At 50.4% G+C, this 21,654-nt stretch overlaps 1 protein-coding gene across 1 annotated transcript; it reads left to right on the top strand.

Moving 5' to 3' along the window:
- Window positions 1-3,848: 3,848 nt before the first annotated feature.
- On the top strand, window positions 3,849-21,654 carry LOC142209426 (uncharacterized). The gene is made up of 5 exons (XM_075278414.1): window positions 3,849-4,103; window positions 4,181-4,249; window positions 4,700-4,771; window positions 4,934-4,996; window positions 21,066-21,654. Exons 1-5 carry the CDS (start codon window positions 3,875-3,877, stop codon window positions 21,479-21,481), a joined length of 849 nt encoding a protein of 282 aa, XP_075134515.1. The 5' UTR covers window positions 3,849-3,874; the 3' UTR covers window positions 21,482-21,654.

Raw genomic sequence — 21,654 nt, forward strand, 5'->3', positions numbered from 1 at the left:
GTACATTATAGCTAAACACTTGTAATCTTTATACATCAGCCCAAAATGCAGCATGCCGGAACTCAAGGTCAACTGCCTGGCCTCATATGTCAGCTATGACAGTCCTATTAAAGGAAATGTTTTAAGGTAGCAGAGCTGCTTTACCCTGGTGCCATGAAACAACTTTGTACAAATAAAACACATCATTAGAGGCTACAAACCTGATCTATGACTTTTGTAGTTTTACTATTGCACTTGAAAAAGGGTTCGGCCTGAAACACGTTGTGCTTTTAAACAATAAATTTGGAGAACTATTGCTTATTGGGACTCCGTTTAATTCCTGAGCACATTTCACCTGAAACCCTCCTCACTATTGTGGATACGTGTCGCTTTGGTCCTTTTACCTTCTGCCATGAGACAACTTGTCCATATCAATCCTGTATAGAAGGCGCTAAGACTTCAGGTTATAGTCATTGTGCTCATATTCTCTCCTTTTATACTAGGATAACACACTCCTGTTCCCAGATCTCTTGATCCACTGATGTCTACCACAACGTAACGTTGCCATGAAAAGAAGACCCTAATACTTGAAGCATGTGTCACAACCTGTGTGCAGGAATTGAGACCTGATATTATTGTAGATCTTGTCAGTGTTTCTGTGCTCCAGCTCTTTGCTTTGTGTCACGAGACAACCTCCTCTGATCAGTTGTCCTACCCAGTGTGAATGATCTTCTTGGACAACTATTCCTTTAAGGTGTTTGATTGGGTCAGCGGCTAAGAGCGACCATTTCTAGTTCTTGAAGATCCAGAGTTCTCACTTCTAGTAGCGCCAGTTGCTTTCTGATCTCTCCGGTAGTTGACTCTCACTTCACTGCACTGTCTCTTCTGTATCGCTTGACATTGTGAATTGTTCTGCCGCTATCTCTTTGATTTAAACCTTCTCAGAATATTTTTTTCAGTTTCTTCTTTTCAAAAGCTGCAACCTAAGACCTGACCTCAAGTTGCTGGTGTTATCTACCCTCCATAACAGGTGCAGGTATGGTCCGCCAAGCAGGCTAAACGTTTGGCACTTCCTTTGTCTGTTGGTTGGTGCGGCCATGTCTTAAATGCTACAAACGGCACACACAGCTACTTAAGATTGTACTTTGGAACAAGAAAGGCAGAAGTCGTGATCATGTCTTGGTGATGGGATCTGTATAGCTCTTCAGATGGTACAGCTCGCCATACAGATTAGTAGATGCCATCATAGCCCCCCCTTCTGACCCTTGAAAGGGTATAACTAATCATTAAAAGTTTTGCCAGCAAGTTAATCAGCTAGAAATTCCCTACACGACAGGCACATTTTAATAGAAGACTGACAAATCTTTCCACAAAATCATCCATTGTCCCATACAAGATGTAAACCTCCATGCACATGACTGTAGTTTTATCCACAGATGCAAATAAAAGTACAGACTCTTCCAATTCAATTGCTCCATACACACACTTGTAGTTTTTACAGATGTGCATCCGGGCTGTAGAAGAGAGACACAAAATATGGAGCATGTCCTATACTAGTCTGTATTTGTGGCTCTGTCAATTCATTCAAATGTATGGTTTAGTGAAAATCATGGGATGACACACACATACCAATCCGTATGTCATGCGATCTTGTTTTTACCTATCTGACACTCTGCACAGTCAGTGATGACAACACAGACAATAGCTGAGCCCGGACACAGATGGGAGAACGAGTAGTAATTTAACCCTTAAGTACTATCATGGCTTCTATCACAATGATATGTCTATGGTAGTGGTGTATGATAGACACAATGATAGTACTTAAGGGTTAAAAGGGTCTACATGGTTGGATGTCACTGTGGTGTGATGGTACTATTATGGGTCTATATGATTGGATGTCACTGTGCTATGGTGGTACTGTTATGGGTCTATATGGTTGGATGTCACTTTGCTGTGGTTGGATGTCACTGTGCTGTGGTTGGATGTCACTGCTGTGATGGTACTGTTGTGGGTCTATAGGGTTGGATGTCACTGTGCTGTGTTGGTTCTGTTGTGGGTCTATAGGGTTAGATGTCACTGTGCTGTGGTTAGATGTCACTTTGCTGTGGTTGGATGTCACTGTGCTGTGATGGTACTGTTGTGGGTCTATAGGGTTGGAAGTCACTGTGCTGTGTTGGTTCTGTTGTGGGTCTATATGGTTAGATATCACTGTACTGTGGTTGGATGTCACTGCTGTGATGGTACTGTTGTGGGTCTATAGGGTTGGATGTCACTGTGCTGTGGTTGGATGTCACTGTGCTGTGGTGGTCACTGTTGTGGGTCTATAGGGTTGGATGTCACTGTGCTGTGGTGGTCACTGTTGTGGGTCTATATTGGGCTAGTTGTTGGTATTGCATTATAGCAGTTCAGTGACTTCGACATTACAAATATCCCTGCTATGTGAATCTGGAAATGTAAATCCGGAGCCTGTAAACTGTGAGGTTGGCTACAACAAAATGGCTGCTATCGTGAGGACACGAGGGGCCGGTGTATAGATCTCACTTACTGCCTACCGAATCTATGATTCCCGATAGTTGGCTGACAGCTCCGGTAACGTCACTGAAGCGGATTGGCCGCTCATTGCCATGGTTCTTCCTGCAGTTGTTCGCACTACATGTCCCAGCGCCCCCAGCGGCCGCTTCCTGCTGTGTACTGTAGTCAGTGGACGGCTCTCCCCTCATGGTGCTGTTTCCGGTGCTGTCTCCAGGTATGTGATGTGGAGGATGATTTATGACATGTAGTGATGGCGGGGGATGCTCCTTCTGCCAGCTTCTGTACTTCTCCTATAAACTGGGGGAGCAGGATGAAGAGACCCCAGCACTGCTGATCATTGTGTTTACTTTATGATTGTGCTGTCATTGTTTAATATGTCAGTGCACCCACCTGCAATTTGGATACGCCCTCGCACTCATGGGATGACGCACCCCCCCCTGCAGCTTTAGCATGTCAGCGCACCCCCCCTGCAGCTTTAACGTCTCAGTGCACCCCCCCTGCAGCTTTAGCGTGTCAGCGCACCCCCCTGCATCTTTAGTGTGTCAGCGCACCCCCCTGCAGCTTTAACATCTCAGTGCACCCCCCTGTAGCTTTAGCGTGTCAGCTTGCCCCCCTGCAGCTTTAGTGTGTCAGCGCACCCCCCTGCAGCTTTGGCGTCTCAGCGCACCCCCCCTGCAGCTTTGGCGTCTCAGCGCACCCCCCCTGCAGCTTTGGCGTCTCAGCGCACCCCCCCTGCAGCTTTAACATCTCAGTGCACCCCCCCTGTAGCTTTAGCGTGTCAGCTTGCCCCCCTGCAGCTTTAGTGTGTCAGCGCACCCCCCTGCAGCTTTGGCGTCTCAGCGCACCCCCCCCTGCAGCTTTGGCGTCTCAGCGCACCCCCCCTGCAGCTTTGGCGTCTCAGCGCACCCCCCTGCAGCTTTAGCGTGTCAGCACACCCCCTGCAGCTTTAGCGTGTCAGCACACCCCCTGCAGCTGTGGCGTCTCAGCGCACCCCCCTGCAGCTTTAGCGTCTCAGCACACACCCCCTGCTGCTTTAGCGTGTCAGCACACCCCCCTGCAGCTTTCGCGTGTCAGTGCACCCCCTGCAGCTTTAGCGTGTCAGCGCACACCCCTTCAGCTTTAGCGTTTCAGCGCACACACCCCCTGCAGCTTTAGTGTAGCGTACCCCCCTGCAGTCCTAACAGATCAGTGTGTGAATAAGGAGGCTCTGAAGAGCTATTTTAGCAGTTCTATGACATTGCTGTAGTGTAAGTGAAGACTCTTGCTATTACCTGTGGCCCTTTCTGCCTACTTGTAGCTCTACACTGCCTCCTACATGTGTCACCTTTTGTTCCTTCACGTGACAGACATCCTCTCGGGAACTATGCCCCGATCCAAAGAGATCTCGGAGGAGCTGAGAAAGAAGGTTGTAGAGGCTCACGAGGCCGGGAGAGGATATAAAACCATCAGCAAGGTGTTTGACCTGCACCGCTCCACCGTCCGACAGATAATATACAAGTGGAAGGTGTTCAACACCATCGCCACACGTCCCCGGAGTGGCCGGCCAACCAAGCTCACCACCATCCTCCGCACAGTCAGACCAAGCAGGGCAGGTAACAAATCTCTTCTCTGCTCTCCTGCTATCATGGCCACCAAGGCCACTCCATATATCACTGTCCTTTATTCCCAGGTAATCAGAACGGGGCAATCACAACAGAAGAAAGCGACGATGAGAGGGAGGAGAGTCTGCAGATCTCAGGTACAAGTACAGCAGACACATCCAGAGCTGTATCTGCACATCTTATATCCTAGTCACCTACAGAATTATGTACGTTTTATAGTCCATTAGTCTCTAGAGCTGCTCGCTGTTCTTAGTTACTTTCAATTCCCAATTGTTAAATTATGTCAGTATACACTTTTACTCCAGTCACCCCCAAAACTGCATGCACAGTACAGACAGTGTCACATGAAACTGGTCTAAGTGAAAACTAGTGAGTGTTCCCCATTGTAAAGACACATTACAGTCTGCTTATTGATCAGTCTTTGCGCCAACCAGGCTCAGCAATTTTTCTCAATCTTGTGGAGACCATTATGGTCCACCACCGCCCTTCCTGAATCCTGCAGGTCCCGCCGCTAGAGGAGCAGCAGTGACACTTGGACCGCTCTCCGCTCCTGTGTGCTCTTACTCGTCTCTTGTCTGTGTATCCAGATAATGAGAATGAAACAACACAAGATGACAGTGGTGGAGGAGGCAGTGTGTACAGGACCATGACGCTCTCAGGTAAGGTTCATTATCATAATCTATATAGCCGTCACATCCAGTGCTGCATTCACAATTCTGCTTGATGTTGTTTTGGGAGTGTTGCATCAGCAGGAACAACCCTCAGGTTATCTGAGATCCTATAATGGAAGTTGTTTTATTGTTACGTCTTTTTATTTCTAGAAAGAATTGGCAAGGAGGTGAATGGGAGTGCACAGGGGGAGATGCAGAACACACGAGTATTGGGTAAGACCTCTGATCCCTCAGGAATGGTAGTAACTGTTTACACCCAGAGCTGCATGCATCTTAAAACTCCCGTTTTGGCCAAAGCTGCATTACAATTAAAACACACCCAGAGTATACAGTTATACTCCATTCACTTTGAAAGCTGCATTTACAAGGAGTGTAATCCTGATCAGTCTGTATGTAATAATGATTGGTGGTGGTCTCCCTGTCGTAGCTCAGCCATATTCACTTGAGAACCAAGCAATGAAGCCTGCGTCGTCCCCTTCATTGTTACACTTAGTGTACACGTAGTTCTATCTGAATTATCTTCCAAAGATCTCATTGGTTGGGATTGGAAGCATCTGCATATGAGAATCTCAATCCTGACTGTGTTCAGCTGATATCTCTGACAATAATACAGATATAACTGCAGCCTTTAGTGTCATATGAGATTGGACATATCAGATGGGAATCTCCTCTTTCATATAATGCCAGAGATATACCGCTACTTGCTTCTATTGCCGCCCCACACCTTTATTGTCTCTTCATTACAAGCCCATACGCAGTGAGAAGCTGGGACAGTTCTCAAGGGCGAGCCTAAAGACGTGTAGGATTTCACAGAAAGGAGACAACATTTGTTAATAGGTAGTCTTAGTATCATATACTTTAAATGATTACTAACTTTTCAGGCAACTTAAAATCGCTTAGCTCCTTAGCCACATCCATTGTCTCATTTTGCTGCCTATGGCCATGTGTAACTGACAAGCCTGGGAGACTTCGGTAGGTTCCCTGCTGTCAATGACAGCTGATCGCCATCCACTGATGATGTCCCACTGGGAGGCAAACTGGTCCACTATGGGAACACCCATGTGCCGCTGCTATTTAGGTGCCTCGGTCACATCTACAAGATTAATGTTCACACGGAAGTTTTTGCAAGCTGAAAAAATCTGCTGCAGGAATTAGGAAACTTTTTTTTTACTCGATGTGTTTTTTGACGCATTTTTCGTCACTTTTTTTTTTTATTATTTGCTCCAGCACAGTGCATGGACCTGTAAACTTCTGGTTTTTTTTTTTTTAAAAAAACGCTAGTGGTTTTTGCATAAGCCGCACCAAAAAAAAGTGTCACATTTTTTCCACCTCCCCTTGACTTCAATGGGTTTTTTCAGGAGGATTCTACCTGAAGATAGGTTATGTCGCTTTTTTTTTTTTTTTTTTCCAGTAGCTAAAAAAAACGCTAGAGGAAAAAACTGCTAGTGACTCCCATTGAAATGAATGGGAGACGTATTTTCAGGTGGATTTTGAGGCGGATTCCGCTTCAAAATCCACCTGCAAAAAACTCTGTGTGAACATACCCTAACAGCCACAATCGGTGCAGGCCCCAAGCAAGACTTTTAGTGGTGAGCCCTCTCCATACTTCCTTAGTGACATCATAACGCACAGGTTGCTAAGGGGTTAATAGGTCATGTGATTCTGGATCAAAATTTTGTCATTTTCAGCCTGAAAAACCTCTATAGGCGCTGCAGAGAAAACTTCAAACTTGTTTCTTTCCACAGCTTTTCACAGAAATTTCAGAGGTTTCCTCTGCAGACTTTATGTCCCTATTATACCTATGCAGAAAACACCAGCATTTCTATAGGTATAATTGACAAGTTTTTTTTTAAATTGCAGCATCTCTGCTAGGGATATTTTTCTGCAGCGTGTGGATGGGGTTAGCCAGAATCCCAACCACTATAAAAGGACTGTAAAACGTCGCTTTTTTTTTTTTTTTGCTGTGACATTTCTGCTACATGTGGCAGTCTGTGTATGAGGAGGAGGCCATAGAGAGCAGTCTGTGTATGAGGAGGAGGCCATAGAGAGCAGTCTGTGTACGAGGAGGAGGCCATAGAGAACAGTCTGTGTGTGAGGGGGAGGAGGCCATAGAGAACAGTCTGTGTATGAGGAGGAGGCCATAGAGAGCAGTCTGTGTATGAGGAGGAGGCCATAGAGAGCAGTCTGTGTATGAGGAGGAGGCCATAGAGAACAGTCTGTGTGTGAGGGGGAGGAGGCCATAGAGAGCAGTCTGTGTATGAGGAGGAGGCCATAGAGAGCAGTCTGTGTATGAGGAGGAGGCCATAGAGAGCAGTCTGTGTACGAGGAGGAGGCCATAGAGAACAGTCTGTGTGTGAGGGGGAGGAGGCCATAGAGAGCAGTCTGTGTGAGGAGGAGGAGGCCATAGAGAGCAGTCTGTGTATGAGGAGGAGGCCATAGAGAGCAGTCTGTGTATGATGAGGAGGAGGCCATAGAGAGCAGTCTGTGTGAGGAGGAGGAGGCCATAGAGAGCAGTCTGTGTATGAGGAGGAGGCCATAGAGAGCAGTCTGTGTATGATGAGGAGGAGGCCATAGAGAGCAGTCTGTGTATGAGGAGGAGGAGGCCATAGAGAGCAGTCTGTGTATGAGGAGGAGGCCATAGAGAGCAGTCTGTGTATGAGGAGGAGGCCATAGAGAGCAGTCTGTGTATGAGGAGGAGGAGGCCATAGAGAGCAGTCTGTGTATGAGGAGGAGGCCATAGAGAGCAGTCTGTGTATGAGGAGGAGGCCATAGAGAGCAGTCTGTGTGTGAGGAGGAGGCCATAGAGAACAGTCTGTGTATGAAGAGGAGGAGGCCATAGAGAGCAGTCTGTGTATGAGGAGGAGGCCATAGAGAGCAGTCTGTATGAGGAGGAGGAGGCCATAGAGAGCAGTCTGTGTGTGAGGAGGAGGCCATAGAGAGCAGTCTGTGTGTGAGGAGGAGGCCATAGAGAGCAGTCTGTGTATGAGGAGGAGGAGGCCATAGAGAGCAGTCTGTGTATGAGGAGGAGGAGGCCATAGAGAGCAGTCTGTGTATGAGGAGGAGGAGGCCATAGAGAGCAGTCTGTGTATGAGGAGGAGGCCATAGAGAGCAGTCTGTGTATGAGGAGGAGGCCATAGAGAGCAGTCTGTGTGTGAGGAGGAGGAGGCCATAGAGAGCAGTCTGTGTGTGAGGAGGAGGCCATAGAGAGCAGTCTGTGTATAAGGAGGAGGAGGCCATAGAGAGCAGTCTGTGTATGAGGAGGAGGCCATAGAGAGCAGTCTGTGTGTGAGGAGGAGGAGGCCATAGAGAGCAGTCTGTGTATGAAGAGGAGGAGGCCATAGAGAGCAGTCTGTGTATGAGGAGGAGGAGGAGGCCATAGAGAGCAGTCTGTGTACGAGGAGGAGGCCATAGAGAGCAGTCTGTGTGTGAGGAGGAGGCCATAGAGAGCAGTCTGTGTACGAGGAGGAGGAGGCCATAGAGAGCAGTCTGTGTACGAGGAGGAGGAGGCCATAGAGAGCAGTCTGTGTACGAGGAGGAGGCCATAGAGAGCAGTCTGTGTATGAGGAGGAGGCCATAGAGAGCAGTCTGTGTGAGGAGGAGGAGGCCATAGAGAGCAGTCTGTGTGTGAGGAGGAGGCCATAGAGAGCAGTCTGTGTGAGGAGGAGGCCATAGAGAGTAGTCTGTGTATAAGGAGGAGGAGGCCATAGAGAGCAGTCTGTGTATGAGGAGGCCATAGAGAGCAGTCTGTGTGTGAGGAGGAGGAGGCCATAGAGAGCAGTCTGTATGAGGAGGAGGAGGCCATAGAGAGCAGTCTGTGTGTGAGGAGGAGGCCATAGAGAGCAGTCTGTGTATGAGGAGGAGGAGGCCATAGAGAGCAGTCTGTGTATGAGAAGGAGGCCATAGAGAGCAGTCTGTGTATGAGAAGGAGGCCATAGAGAGCAGTCTGTGTATGAGGAGGAGGCCATAGAGAGCAGTCTGTGTATGAGGAGGAGGCCATAGAGAGCAGTCTGTGTACGAGGAGGAAGCCATAGAGAGCAGTCTGTGTACGATGAGGAGGCCATAGAGAGCAGTCTGTATATGAGGAGGAGGCCATAGAGAGCAGTCTGTGTGTGAGGAGTCGGCCATAGAGAGCAGTCTGTGTATGAGGAGGAGGAGGCCATAGAGAGCAGTCTGTATATGAGGAGGAGGCCATAGAGAGCAGTCTGTGTATGAGGAGGAGGAGGCCATAGAGAGCAGTCTGTGTATGAGGAGGAGGAGGCCATAGAGAGCAGTCTGTATATGAGGAGGAGGCCATAGAGAGCAGTCTGTGTATGAGGAGGAGGAGGCCATAGAGAACAGTCTGTGTATGAGGAGGCCATAGAGAGCAGTCTGTATATGAGGAGGAGGCCATAGAGAGCAGTCTGTGTATGAGGAGGAGGCCATAGAGAGCAGTCTGTGTGTGAGGAGGAGGCCATAGAGAACAGTCTGTGTATGAAGAGGAGGAGGCCATAGAGAGCAGTCTGTGTATGAGGAGGAGGCCATAGAGAGCAGTCTGTATGAGGAGGAGGAGGCCATAGAGAGCAGTCTGTGTGTGAGGAGGAGGCCATAGAGAGCAGTCTGTGTGTGAGGAGGAGGCCATAGAGAGCAGTCTGTGTATGAGGAGGAGGCCATAGAGAGCAGTCTGTGTGTGAGGAGGAGGCCATAGAGAACAGTCTGTGTATGAAGAGGAGGAGGCCATAGAGAGCAGTCTGTGTATGAGGAGGAGGCCATAGAGAGCAGTCTGTATGAGGAGGAGGAGGCCATAGAGAGCAGTCTGTGTACGAGGAGGAGGAGGCCATAGAGAGCAGTCTGTGTACGAGGAGGAGGCCATAGAGAGCAGTCTGTGTATGAGGAGGAGGCCATAGAGAGCAGTCTGTGTGAGGAGGAGGAGGCCATAGAGAGCAGTCTGTGTGTGAGGAGGAGGCCATAGAGAGCAGTCTGTGTGTGAGGAGGAGGCCATAGAGAGCAGTCTGTGTATGAGGAGGCCATAGAGAGCAGTCTGTGTGTGAGGAGGAGGAGGCCATAGAGAGCAGTCTGTATGAGGAGGAGGAGGCCATAGAGAGCAGTCTGTGTGTGAGGAGGAGGCCATAGAGAGCAGTCTGTGTGTGAGGAGGAGGCCATAGAGAGCAGTCTGTGTATGAGGAGGAGGAGGCCATAGAGAGCAGTCTGTGTATGAGAAGGAGGCCATAGAGAGCAGTCTGTGTATGAGAAGGAGGCCATAGAGAGCAGTCTGTGTATGAGAAGGAGGCCATAGAGAGCAGTCTGTGTATGAGGAGGAGGCCATAGAGAGCAGTCTGTGTGTGAGGAGGAGGCCATAGAGAGCAGTCTGTGTGTGAGGAGGAGGCCATAGAGAGCAGTCTGTGTACGAGGAGGAAGCCATAGAGAGCAGTCTGTGTACGAGGAGGAGGCCATAGAGAGCAGTCTGTATATGAGGAGGAGGCCATAGAGAGCAGTCTGTGTGTGAGGAGTCGGCCATAGAGAGCAGTCTGTGTATGAGGAGGAGGAGGCCATAGAGAGCAGTCTGTATATGAGGAGGAGGCCATAGAGAGCAGTCTGTGTATGAGGAGGAGGAGGCCATAGAGAGCAGTCTGTGTATGAGGAGGAGGAGGCCATAGAGAGCAGTCTGTATATGAGGAGGAGGCCATAGAGAGCAGTCTGTGTATGAGGAGGAGGAGGCCATAGAGAGCAGTCTGTGTATGAGGAGGAGGAGGCCATAGAGAACAGTCTGTGTATGAGGAGGCCATAGAGAGCAGTCTGTATATGAGGAGGAGGCCATAGAGAGCAGTCTGTGTATGAGGAGGAGGAGGCTATAGAGAGCAGTCTGTGTATGAGGAGGAGGCCATAGAGAGCAGTCTGTGTATGAGGAGGAGGCCATAGAGAGCAGTCTGTGTGTGAGGAGGAGGCCATAGAGAACAGTCTGTGTATGAAGAGGAGGAGGCCATAGAGAGCAGTCTGTGTATGAGAAGGAGGCCATAGAGAGCAGTCTGTATGAGGAGGAGGAGGCCATAGAGAGCAGTCTGTGTGTGAGGAGGAGGCCATAGAGAGCAGTCTGTGTGTGAGGAGGAGGCCATAGAGAGCAGTCTGTGTATGAGGAGGAGGAGGCCATAGAGAGCAGTCTGTGTATGAGGAGGAGGAGGCCATAGAGAGCAGTCTGTGTATGAGGAGGAGGAGGCCATAGAGAGCAGTCTGTGTATGAGGAGGAGGCCATAGAGAGCAGTCTGTGTATGAGGAGGAGGCCATAGAGAGCAGTCTGTGTGTGAGGAGGAGGAGGCCATAGAGAGCAGTCTGTGTGTGAGGAGGAGGCCATAGAGAGCAGTCTGTGTATAAGGAGGAGGAGGCCATAGAGAGCAGTCTGTGTATGAGGAGGAGGCCATAGAGAGCAGTCTGTGTATGAGGAGGAGGCCATAGAGAGCAGTCTGTGTGTGAGGAGGAGGAGGCCATAGAGAGCAGTCTGTTTATGAAGAGGAGGAGGCCATAGAGAGCAGTCTGTGTATGAGGAGGAGGAGGAGGCCATAGAGAGCAGTCTGTGTACGAGGAGGAGTCCATAGAGAGCAGTCTGTGTGTGAGGAGGAGGCCATAGACAGCAGTCTGTGTACGAGGAGGAGGAGGCCATAGAGAGCAGTCTGTGTACGAGGAGGAGGAGGCCATAGAGAGCAGTCTGTGTACGAGGAGGAGGCCATAGAGAGCAGTCTGTGTATGAGGAGGAGGCCATAGAGAGCAGTCTGTGTGAGGAGGAGGAGGCCATAGAGAGCAGTCTGTGTGTGAGGAGGAGGCCATAGAGAGCAGTCTGTGTGTGAGGAGGAGGCCATAGAGAGCAGTCTGTGTGTGAGGAGGAGGCCATAGAGAGCAGTCTGTGTACGAGGAGGAAGCCATAGAGAGCAGTCTGTGTACGAGGAGGAGGCCATAGAGAGCAGTCTGTGTGTGAGGAGGAGGCCATAGAGAGCAGTCTGTGTGTGAGGAGGAGGCCATAGAGAGCAGTCTGTGTATGAGGAGGAGGAGGCCATAGAGAGCAGTCTGTGTATGAGAAGGAGGCCATAGAGAGCAGTCTGTGTATGAGAAGGAGGCCATAGAGAGCAGTCTGTGTATGAGGAGGAGGCCATAGAGAGCAGTCTGTGTACGAGGAGGAGGCCATAGAGAACAGTCTGTGTGTGAGGGGGAGGAGGCCATAGAGAGCAGTCTGTGTATGAGGAGGAGGCCATAGAGAGCAGTCTGTGTATGAGGAGGAGGCCATAGAGAGCAGTCTGTGTATGAGGAGGAGGCCATAGAGAACAGTCTGTGTGTGAGGGGGAGGAGGCCATAGAGAGCAGTCTGTGTATGAGGAGGAGGCCATAGAGAGCAGTCTGTGTATGAGGAGGAGGCCATAGAGAGCAGTCTGTGTACGAGGAGGAGGCCATAGAGAACAGTCTGTGTGTGAGGGGGAGGAGGCCATAGAGAGCAGTCTGTGTGAGGAGGAGGAGGCCATAGAGAGCAGTCTGTGTATGAGGAGGAGGCCATAGAGAGCAGTCTGTGTATGATGAGGAGGAGGCCATAGAGAGCAGTCTGTGTATGAGGAGGAGGCCATAGAGAGCAGTCTGTGTACGAGGAGGAGGCCATAGAGAACAGTCTGTGTGTGAGGGGGAGGAGGCCATAGAGAGCAGTCTGTGTGAGGAGGAGGAGGCCATAGAGAGCAGTCTGTGTATGAGGAGGAGGCCATAGAGAGCAGTCTGTGTGAGGAGGAGGAGGCCATAGAGAGCAGTCTGTGTATGAGGAGGAGGCCATAGAGAGCAGTCTGTGTATGATGAGGAGGAGGCCATAGAGAGCAGTCTGTGTATGAGGAGGAGGAGGCCATAGAGAGCAGTCTGTGTATGAGGAGGAGGCCATAGAGAGCAGTCTGTGTATGAGGAGGAGGCCATAGAGAGCAGTCTGTGTATGAGGAGGAGGAGGCCATAGAGAGCAGTCTGTGTATGAGGAGGAGGCCATAGAGAGCAGTCTGTGTATGAGGAGGAGGCCATAGAGAGCAGTCTGTGTGTGAGGAGGAGGCCATAGAGAACAGTCTGTGTATGAAGAGGAGGAGGCCATAGAGAGCAGTCTGTGTATGAGGAGGAGGCCATAGAGAGCAGTCTGTATGAGGAGGAGGAGGCCATAGAGAGCAGTCTGTGTGTGAGGAGGAGGCCATAGAGAGCAGTCTGTGTGTGAGGAGGAGGCCATAGAGAGCAGTCTGTGTATGAGGAGGAGGAGGCCATAGAGAGCAGTCTGTGTATGAGGAGGAGGAAGCCATAGAGAGCAGTCTGTGTATGAGGAGGAGGAGGCCATAGAGAGCAGTCTGTGTATGAGGAGGAGGCCATAGAGAGCAGTCTGTGTATGAGGAGGAGGCCATAGAGAGCAGTCTGTGTGTGAGGAGGAGGAGGCCATAGAGAGCAGTCTGTGTGTGAGGAGGAGGCCATAGAGAGCAGTCTGTGTATAAGGAGGAGGAGGCCATAGAGAGCAGTCTGTGTATGAGGAGGAGGCCATAGAGAGCAGTCTGTGTGTGAGGAGGAGGAGGCCATAGAGAGCAGTCTGTGTATGAAGAGGAGGAGGCCATAGAGAGCAGTCTGTGTATGAGGAGGAGGAGGAGGCCATAGAGAGCAGTCTGTGTACGAGGAGGAGGCCATAGAGAGCAGTCTGTGTGTGAGGAGGAGGCCATAGAGAGCAGTCTGTGTACGAGGAGGAGGAGGCCATAGAGAGCAGTCTGTGTACGAGGAGGAGGAGGCCATAGAGAGCAGTCTGTGTACGAGGAGGAGGCCATAGAGAGCAGTCTGTGTATGAGGAGGAGGCCATAGAGAGCAGTCTGTGTGAGGAGGAGGAGGCCATAGAGAGCAGTCTGTGTGTGAGGAGGAGGCCATAGAGAGCAGTCTGTGTGAGGAGGAGGCCATAGAGAGTAGTCTGTGTATAAGGAGGAGGAGGCCATAGAGAGCAGTCTGTGTATGAGGAGGCCATAGAGAGCAGTCTGTGTGTGAGGAGGAGGAGGCCATAGAGAGCAGTCTGTATGAGGAGGAGGAGGCCATAGAGAGCAGTCTGTGTGTGAGGAGGAGGCCATAGAGAGCAGTCTGTGTGTGAGGAGGAGGCCATAGAGAGCAGTCTGTGTATGAGGAGGAGGAGGCCATAGAGAGCAGTCTGTGTATGAGAAGGAGGCCATAGAGAGCAGTCTGTGTATGAGAAGGAGGCCATAGAGAGCAGTCTGTGTATGAGAAGGAGGCCATAGAGAGCAGTCTGTGTATGAGGAGGAGGCCATAGAGAGCAGTCTGTGTATGAGGAGGAGGCCATAGAGAGCAGTCTGTGTACGAGGAGGAAGCCATAGAGAGCAGTCTGTGTACGAGGAGGAGGCCATAGAGAGCAGTCTGTATATGAGGAGGAGGCCATAGAGAGCAGTCTGTGTGTGAGGAGTCGGCCATAGAGAGCAGTCTGTGTATGAGGAGGAGGAGGCCATAGAGAGCAGTCTGTATATGAGGAGGAGGCCATAGAGAGCAGTCTGTGTATGAGGAGGAGGAGGCCATAGAGAGCAGTCTGTGTATGAGGAGGAGGAGGCCATAGAGAGCAGTCTGTATATGAGGAGGAGGCCATAGAGAGCAGTCTGTGTATGAGGAGGAGGAGGCCATAGAGAGCAGTCTGTGTATGAGGAGGAGGAGGCCATAGAGAACAGTCTGTGTATGAGGAGGCCATAGAGAGCAGTCTGTATATGAGGAGGAGGCCATAGAGAGCAGTCTGTGTATGAGGAGGAGGCCATAGAGAGCAGTCTGTGTATGAGGAGGAGGCCATAGAGAGCAGTCTGTGTGTGAGGAGGAGGCCATAGAGAACAGTCTGTGTATGAAGAGGAGGAGGCCATAGAGAGCAGTCTGTGTATGAGGAGGAGGCCATAGAGAGCAGTCTGTATGAGGAGGAGGAGGCCATAGAGAGCAGTCTGTGTGTGAGGAGGAGGCCATAGAGAGCAGTCTGTGTGTGAGGAGGAGGCCATAGAGAGCAGTCTGTGTATGAGGAGGAGGCCATAGAGAGCAGTCTGTGTGTGAGGAGGAGGCCATAGAGAACAGTCTGTGTATGAAGAGGAGGAGGCCATAGAGAGCAGTCTGTGTATGAGGAGGAGGCCATAGAGAGCAGTCTGTATGAGGAGGAGGAGGCCATAGAGAGCAGTCTGTGTACGAGGAGGAGGAGGCCATAGAGAGCAGTCTGTGTACGAGGAGGAGGCCATAGAGAGCAGTCTGTGTATGAGGAGGAGGCCATAGAGAGCAGTCTGTGTGAGGAGGAGGAGGCCATAGAGAGCAGTCTGTGTGTGAGGAGGAGGCCATAGAGAGCAGTCTGTGTGTGAGGAGGAGGCCATAGAGAGCAGTCTGTGTATGAGGAGGCCATAGAGAGCAGTCTGTGTGTGAGGAGGAGGAGGCCATAGAGAGCAGTCTGTATGATGAGGAGGAGGCCATAGAGAGCAGTCTGTGTATGAGAAGGAGGCCATAGAGAGCAGTCTGTGTATGAGAAGGAGGCCATAGAGAGCAGTCTGTGTATGAGAAGGAGGCCATAGAGAGCAGTCTGTGTATGAGGAGGAGGCCATAGAGAGCAGTCTGTGTGTGAGGAGGAGGCCATAGAGAGCAGTCTGTGTGTGAGGAGGAGGCCATAGAGAGCAGTCTGTGTACGAGGAGGAAGCCATAGAGAGCAGTCTGTGTACGAGGAGGAGGCCATAGAGAGCAGTCTGTATATGAGGAGGAGGCCATAGAGAGCAGTCTGTGTGTGAGGAGTCGGCCATAGAGAGCAGTCTGTGTATGAGGAGGAGGAGGCCATAGAGAGCAGTCTGTATATGAGGAGGAGGCCATAGAGAGCAGTCTGTGTATGAGGAGGAGGAGGCCATAGAGAGCAGTCTGTGTATGAGGAGGAGGAGGCCATAGAGAGCAGTCTGTATATGAGGAGGAGGCCATAGAGAGCAGTCTGTGTATGAGGAGGAGGAGGCCATAGAGAGCAGTCTGTGTATGAGGAGGAGGAGGCCATAGAGAACAGTCTGTGTATGAGGAGGCCATAGAGAGCAGTCTGTATATGAGGAGGAGGCCATAGAGAGCAGTCTGTGTATGAGGAGGAGGAGGCCATAGAGAGCAGTCTGTGTATGAGGAGGAGGCCATAGAGAGCAGTCTGTGTATGAGGAGGAGGCCATAGAGAGCAGTCTGTGTGTGAGGAGGAGGCCATAGAGAACAGTCTGTGTATGAAGAGGAGGAGGCCATAGAGAGCAGTCTGTGTATGAGAAGGAGGCCATAGAGAGCAGTCTGTATGAGGAGGAGGAGGCCATAGAGAGCAGTCTGTGTGTGAGGAGGAGGCCATAGAGAGCAGTCTGTGTGTGAGGAGGAGGCCATAGAGAGCAGTCTGTGTATGAGGAGGAGGAGGCCATAGAGAGCAGTCTGTGTATGAGGAGGAGGAGGCCATAGAGAGCAGTCTGTGTATGAGGAGGAGGAGGCCATAGAGAGCAGTCTGTGTATGAGGAGGAGGCCATAGAGAGCAGTCTGTGTATGAGGAGGAGGCCATAGAGAGCAGTCTGTGTGTGAGGAGGAGGAGGCCATAGAGAGCAGTCTGTGTGTGAGGAGGAGGCCATAGAGAGCAGTCTGTGTATAAGGAGGAGGAGGCCATAGAGAGCAGTCTGTGTATGAGGAGGAGGCCATAGAGAGCAGTCTGTGTATGAGGAGGAGGCCATAGAGAGCAGTCTGTGTGTGAGGAGGAGGAGGCCATAGAGAGCAGTCTGTTTATGAAGAGGAGGAGGCCATAGAGAGCAGTCTGTGTATGAGGAGGAGGAGGATGCCATAGAGAGCAGTCTGTGTACGAGGAGGAGTCCATAGAGAGCAGTCTGTGTGTGAGGAGGAGGCCATAGAGAGCAGTCTGTGTACGAGGAGGAGGCCATAGAGAGCAGTCTGTGTATGAGGAGGAGGCCATAGAGAGCAGTCTGTGTGAGGAGGAGGAGGCCATAGAGAGCAGTCTGTGTGTGAGGAGGAGGCCATAGAGAGCAGTCTGTGTGTGAGGAGGAGGCCATAGAGAGCAGTCTGTGTGTGAGGAGGAGGCCATAGAGAGCAGTCTGTGTACGAGGAGGAAGCCATAGAGAGCAGTCTGTGTACGAGGAGGAGGCCATAGAGAGCAGTCTGTGTGTGAGGAGGAGGCCATAGAGAGCAGTCTGTGTGTGAGGAGGAGGCCATAGAGAGCAGTCTGTGTATGAGGAGGAGGAGGCCATAGAGAGCAGTCTGTGTATGAGAAGGAGGCCATAGAGAGCAGTCTGTGTATGAGAAGGAGGCCATAGAGAGCAGTCTGTGTATGAGGAGGAGGCCATAGAGAGCAGTCTGTGTGTGAGGAGGAGGCCATAGAGAGCAGTCTGTGTGTGAGGAGGAGGCCATAGAGAGCAGTCTGTGTACGAGGAGGAAGCCATAGAGAGCAGTCTGTGTACGAGGAGGAGGCCATAGAGAGCAGTCTGTATATGAGGAGGAGGCCATAGAGAGCAGTCTGTGTGTGAGGAGTCGGCCATAGAGAGCAGTCTGTGTATGAGGAGGAGGAGGCCATAGAGAGCAGTCTGTATATGAGGAGGAGGCCATAGAGAGCAGTCTGTGTATGAGGAGGAGGAGGCCATAGAGAGCAGTCTGTGTATGAGGAGGAGGAGGCCATAGAGAGCAGTCTGTATATGAGGAGGAGGCCATAGAGAGCAGTCTGTGTATGAGGAGGAGGAGGCCATAGAGAGCAGTCTGTGTATGAGGAGGAGGAGGCCATAGAGAACAGTCTGTGTATGAGGAGGCCATAGAGAGCAGTCTGTATATGAGGAGGAGGCCATAGAGAGCAGTCTGTGTATGAGGAGGAGGAGGCCATAGAGAGCAGTCTGTGTACGAGGAGGAGGAGGCCATAGAGAGCAGTCTGTGTACGAGGAGGAGGCCATAGAGAGCAGTCTGTATATGAGGAGGAGGCCATAGAGAGCAGTCTGTGTACGAGGAGGAGGCCATAGAGAGCAGTCTGTATATGAGGAGGAGGCCATAGAGAGCAGTCTGTGTACGAGGAGGAGGCCATAGAGAGCAGTCTGTGTACGAGGAGGAGGCCATAGAGAGCAGTCTGTATATGAGGAGGAGGCCATAGAGAGCAGTCTGTGTGTGAGGAGTCGGCCATAGAGAGCAGTCTGTGTGTGAGGAGTCGGCCATAGAGAGCAGTCTGTGTATGAGGAGGAGGAGGCCATAGAGAGCAGTCTGTATATGAGGAGGAGGCCATAGAGAGCAGTCTGTGTATGAGGAGGAGGAGGCCATAGAGAGCAGTCTGTGTATGAGGAGGAGGAGGCCATAGAGAACAGTCTGTGTATGAGGAGGCCATAGAGAACAGTCTGTGTATGAGGAGGCCATAGAGAGCAGTCTGTGTATTATACATTATGTATTATTCTGCATTATGTTGCACTAGGCGTCTCCCTTGTAGCTGATTTGCTGATCACTCCCTGTTATTGTGGAAGGTAAAAGGAGGCGCTGATATCTCCTCACAGCCTCCACACATCTGCAAACAGCTTTCTCTCTCACAAAAGGCAATTGGAGAATTCTTTAGTTCCCACAATATAAGGGAAGTGAAGAGGATTTTGAGACAGATTCCTTTTCATTTCCCTCCCCGGGGTGAGATGCAGAAGAAGAGCATTGACATTCTGCTGCTGATAAGGCCCAGATAAATGTCAGAATGGGGGTCTTGAGCTGCGAACTCTGTGCCACACACTTAGTTTTCCTGACATACTACTCCAATTTCTGCCTCTAGTTGAAAGCAATGGGAGGCAGTATATGGTTAGAGACTGCCAATGATTTGGGACAGATTCCGCTGTGTGAACGGCCCTAAGGAGTTTACTATGTACTTGTGACTAGCTACTTTTTGTTATTCCTAATTGAGTATTGGAGGAATATGCAAATCTGTCTCCCTAAGGATGGACGTTATCGCCATAATGGAGTATTGCTCACATACAATAAACATTTTTCCTTTTTGTGTTCAGATTTTTCAGGGACCTGTTTAGCTTTATCATGCCCTGTATTTGTAATCCAATGTCCCCGGACTTCCTATGTTAGTAGTAGGGGGATATCGTCACTCCTTGGGGAGAGACCACCATTTAGTAGTAATGGATGGGGGGAGGGGGGCAGATTCTTTCTTATTTCTTCCAGTCTAAGGGAGAAAAAAAATTGCTGCAACCATAGTGGGGTTATTAGCAGCAGAAAAACTGAAAAGACGCTGAGTATAAAACTTCCTCCAGTGAGAGCTAGACCCTGCAGATATTTCATCTTCTCATGAAAACTCAAGTACCCTTTAAGTAGTGGCTGTGCCTGTTATCACAGTGTAGTCTCATTCCCGTGCTGAATAGGACTAAACTGCAGTACTGGGCACAGACACTTATAAATGTGTGGTGCTGTGCTAGGTGACCCCTCATTCACATCTGCATTGGTCTTCTGTCTGGGGGAGTCCGCATGGGGCCCCTCCGAACGGAATACCAAATGCAATTACAAGCGCTGTGCAGTAAAAGCACATGGACCCCATAGACTATAATAATGGGGTCCGTGTGCTTGCCGCCAGATCTCCGCAGGGATCATGCGGACAGGAAAGTAGTTCACAATCTACTTTCCTGTCCGCTTGATTCGAGCAGGCAGCGCGGAGCAAGCACACGGACTCCATTATAGTCTATGGGGTCCGTGTGCTTTTGCTGCACAGCACTTGCAATTGCGTTTGGTATTCGGTTCGGGGGGGGGGTCATCATGTGGACTCCCCCAGACGGAATACCAACGCAGATGTGAACAAAGGACAAAGGGTAACAGTATATGCAGGCATGTCAAACATGCGGATGCGCATGCGGCCCTTTGCAGGCATATCTGCGGCCCGCACAAAAGTCTCAAACTTTGTCTCTAAAGTTTAGAGACAAAGTTTGAGACTTTTGTGCGAGCCGCAGAGGTGCAAAACTAACGCTGCTACTAGGTGCTACATGCTGCTGTGTAGACGTGATGTGATGTGATGACGTCACATCGCGTCTACAACTGTTAGCGTGCGCGAGAGAGAGAGAGTGCGGTGGGGGAGCAAGGACTCGGAGTCGTCGGAGAAGGTAAGTTTAATGTGTGTACACATAGAGGTGGAACGTGAAACTGGGGGCAGATGAAGGAGGGGAATGCATGACACTGGGGGCAGAGATGGAGAGGATGGCATGAATCTGGGGGCAGAGATGGAGAGGATGGCATGAATCTGGGGGCAGAGATGGAGAGGACGGCATGACACTGGGGGCAGAGATGGAGAGGACGGCATGACACTGGGGGCAGAGATGGAGAGGATGGCATGACACTGGGGGCAGAGATGGAGAGGATGGCATGACACTGGGGGCAGAGATGGAGGAGGGACATGAATATGGGGGCAGAGATGGGGGGGATATGAATCGGGGGGGCAGAGATGGAGAGGACATGAGTCTGGGGGCAGAGATGGAGGGGACATGAATCTGGGGCCAGATGAAGGGTGTATATGTAAACAGATAATTTTCTTTTATGAAACTAACAAAATCTTCTCAGAGAAAAAGGCTGACTGATCACCACTTTGATCAAAGTAGGCACTGCGTTGTCATTTCAGCCTGATATACCAACAGTTGTTAGCACAAAGAGGTGTCAAGCCTCAGGACAAAACACTAAAAAAGATTGAAAAAAATGATAGCAAATAAATGTTTAGTTTTTAATTGCTGTATTTTTGTTAAATATATGTTGCTGTTACATATTACTACTTCATATCTTGTTTTCATGACTGCTGTTAAAATACGTGTGTGACATTAGCTGCTGTGTGCGGCCCTCGCAACAACCTCTTGTTACTCATGTGGCCCTCGGGGTACCCTGAGTTTGACATGCCTGGTATAGGGGATGGGGGCCACACGGTGGCTCAGTGGTTAGCACTGCAGCCTTGCAGTGCTGGAGTCCTGGTGTTCAAATCCCACCAAGGGCAAAAAAACATCTGCAAGGAGTTTGTATGTTCTCCCCGTGTTTGCATGGATTTCCTTCCCATATTCCAAAAAAGACATACTGATAGGGAAAACAATGTACATTGTGAGCTCTATGTGGGGCTCACAATCTACAGAAAAAAAAATAAAATAAAAAAACAGTGTAGGGGATGCCTGCAGTGCTGGCTCGCAGTGACCGAGCATTCAGTTGGTTGGTGGACTGCTGGAAGTCTATCAGATATTACACATACACTGATCAGTATTATATCAGTATATCACTTATTAGAAGTTTCAGTTGTTGTCTGATTCCCTCACTGTTGTTTCTTCTGTCAGGCACAGACACTCACCCAGAATCCTCCAATCCTCCTGGACACACGGGTGAAGACCGCGTTCGTTCCTCTGTGAATCCTCTGCAACCCAGTGATCCAGGGATTACAAGTACGGCACCAACGAGAATAAGAGGCCATCAAGTAAAGACAAAAGGCTTGGAGATGGTGCCTAACCGTGCCCTGGCATCACACGTTCTACATTCCTGCAGCCAAGCCCCCACCCTAGGCCCTGCAGAGCAGCACATGGATTTGATGCTGTGCTGTGAGATCTGCGGTGCCTGCTTTCCTACAGAAACTGATCTAGAGAGACACCAGGCTCAGCACCTGGACAAGATGCTACACGAGTGCGAGGACTGTGGGAAAGTCTTCAAGTCAGCTGCCGGCCTAAAAACACACTGGAAAAGAAAACATGGCTGCTGAGTGGCCACTGCCCAGGGCATGAGGACAAGTTACACTCCTGGCAGTGAGCTGTCATCTGCTAGGGGTAAAATATCAGCATCTGGAAGTGCCAAATCATCTCGCAAGTAACATGAGCTTCGCCAACAATGCCACATTTGGTGAAGATGATGCTTAATATTGTGTTGTTCTCCTAT

This window comes from Leptodactylus fuscus, chromosome 6, assembly GCF_031893055.1.
Source record: "Leptodactylus fuscus isolate aLepFus1 chromosome 6, aLepFus1.hap2, whole genome shotgun sequence".
NCBI classification, from domain to species: Eukaryota; Metazoa; Chordata; class Amphibia; order Anura; family Leptodactylidae; genus Leptodactylus; species Leptodactylus fuscus.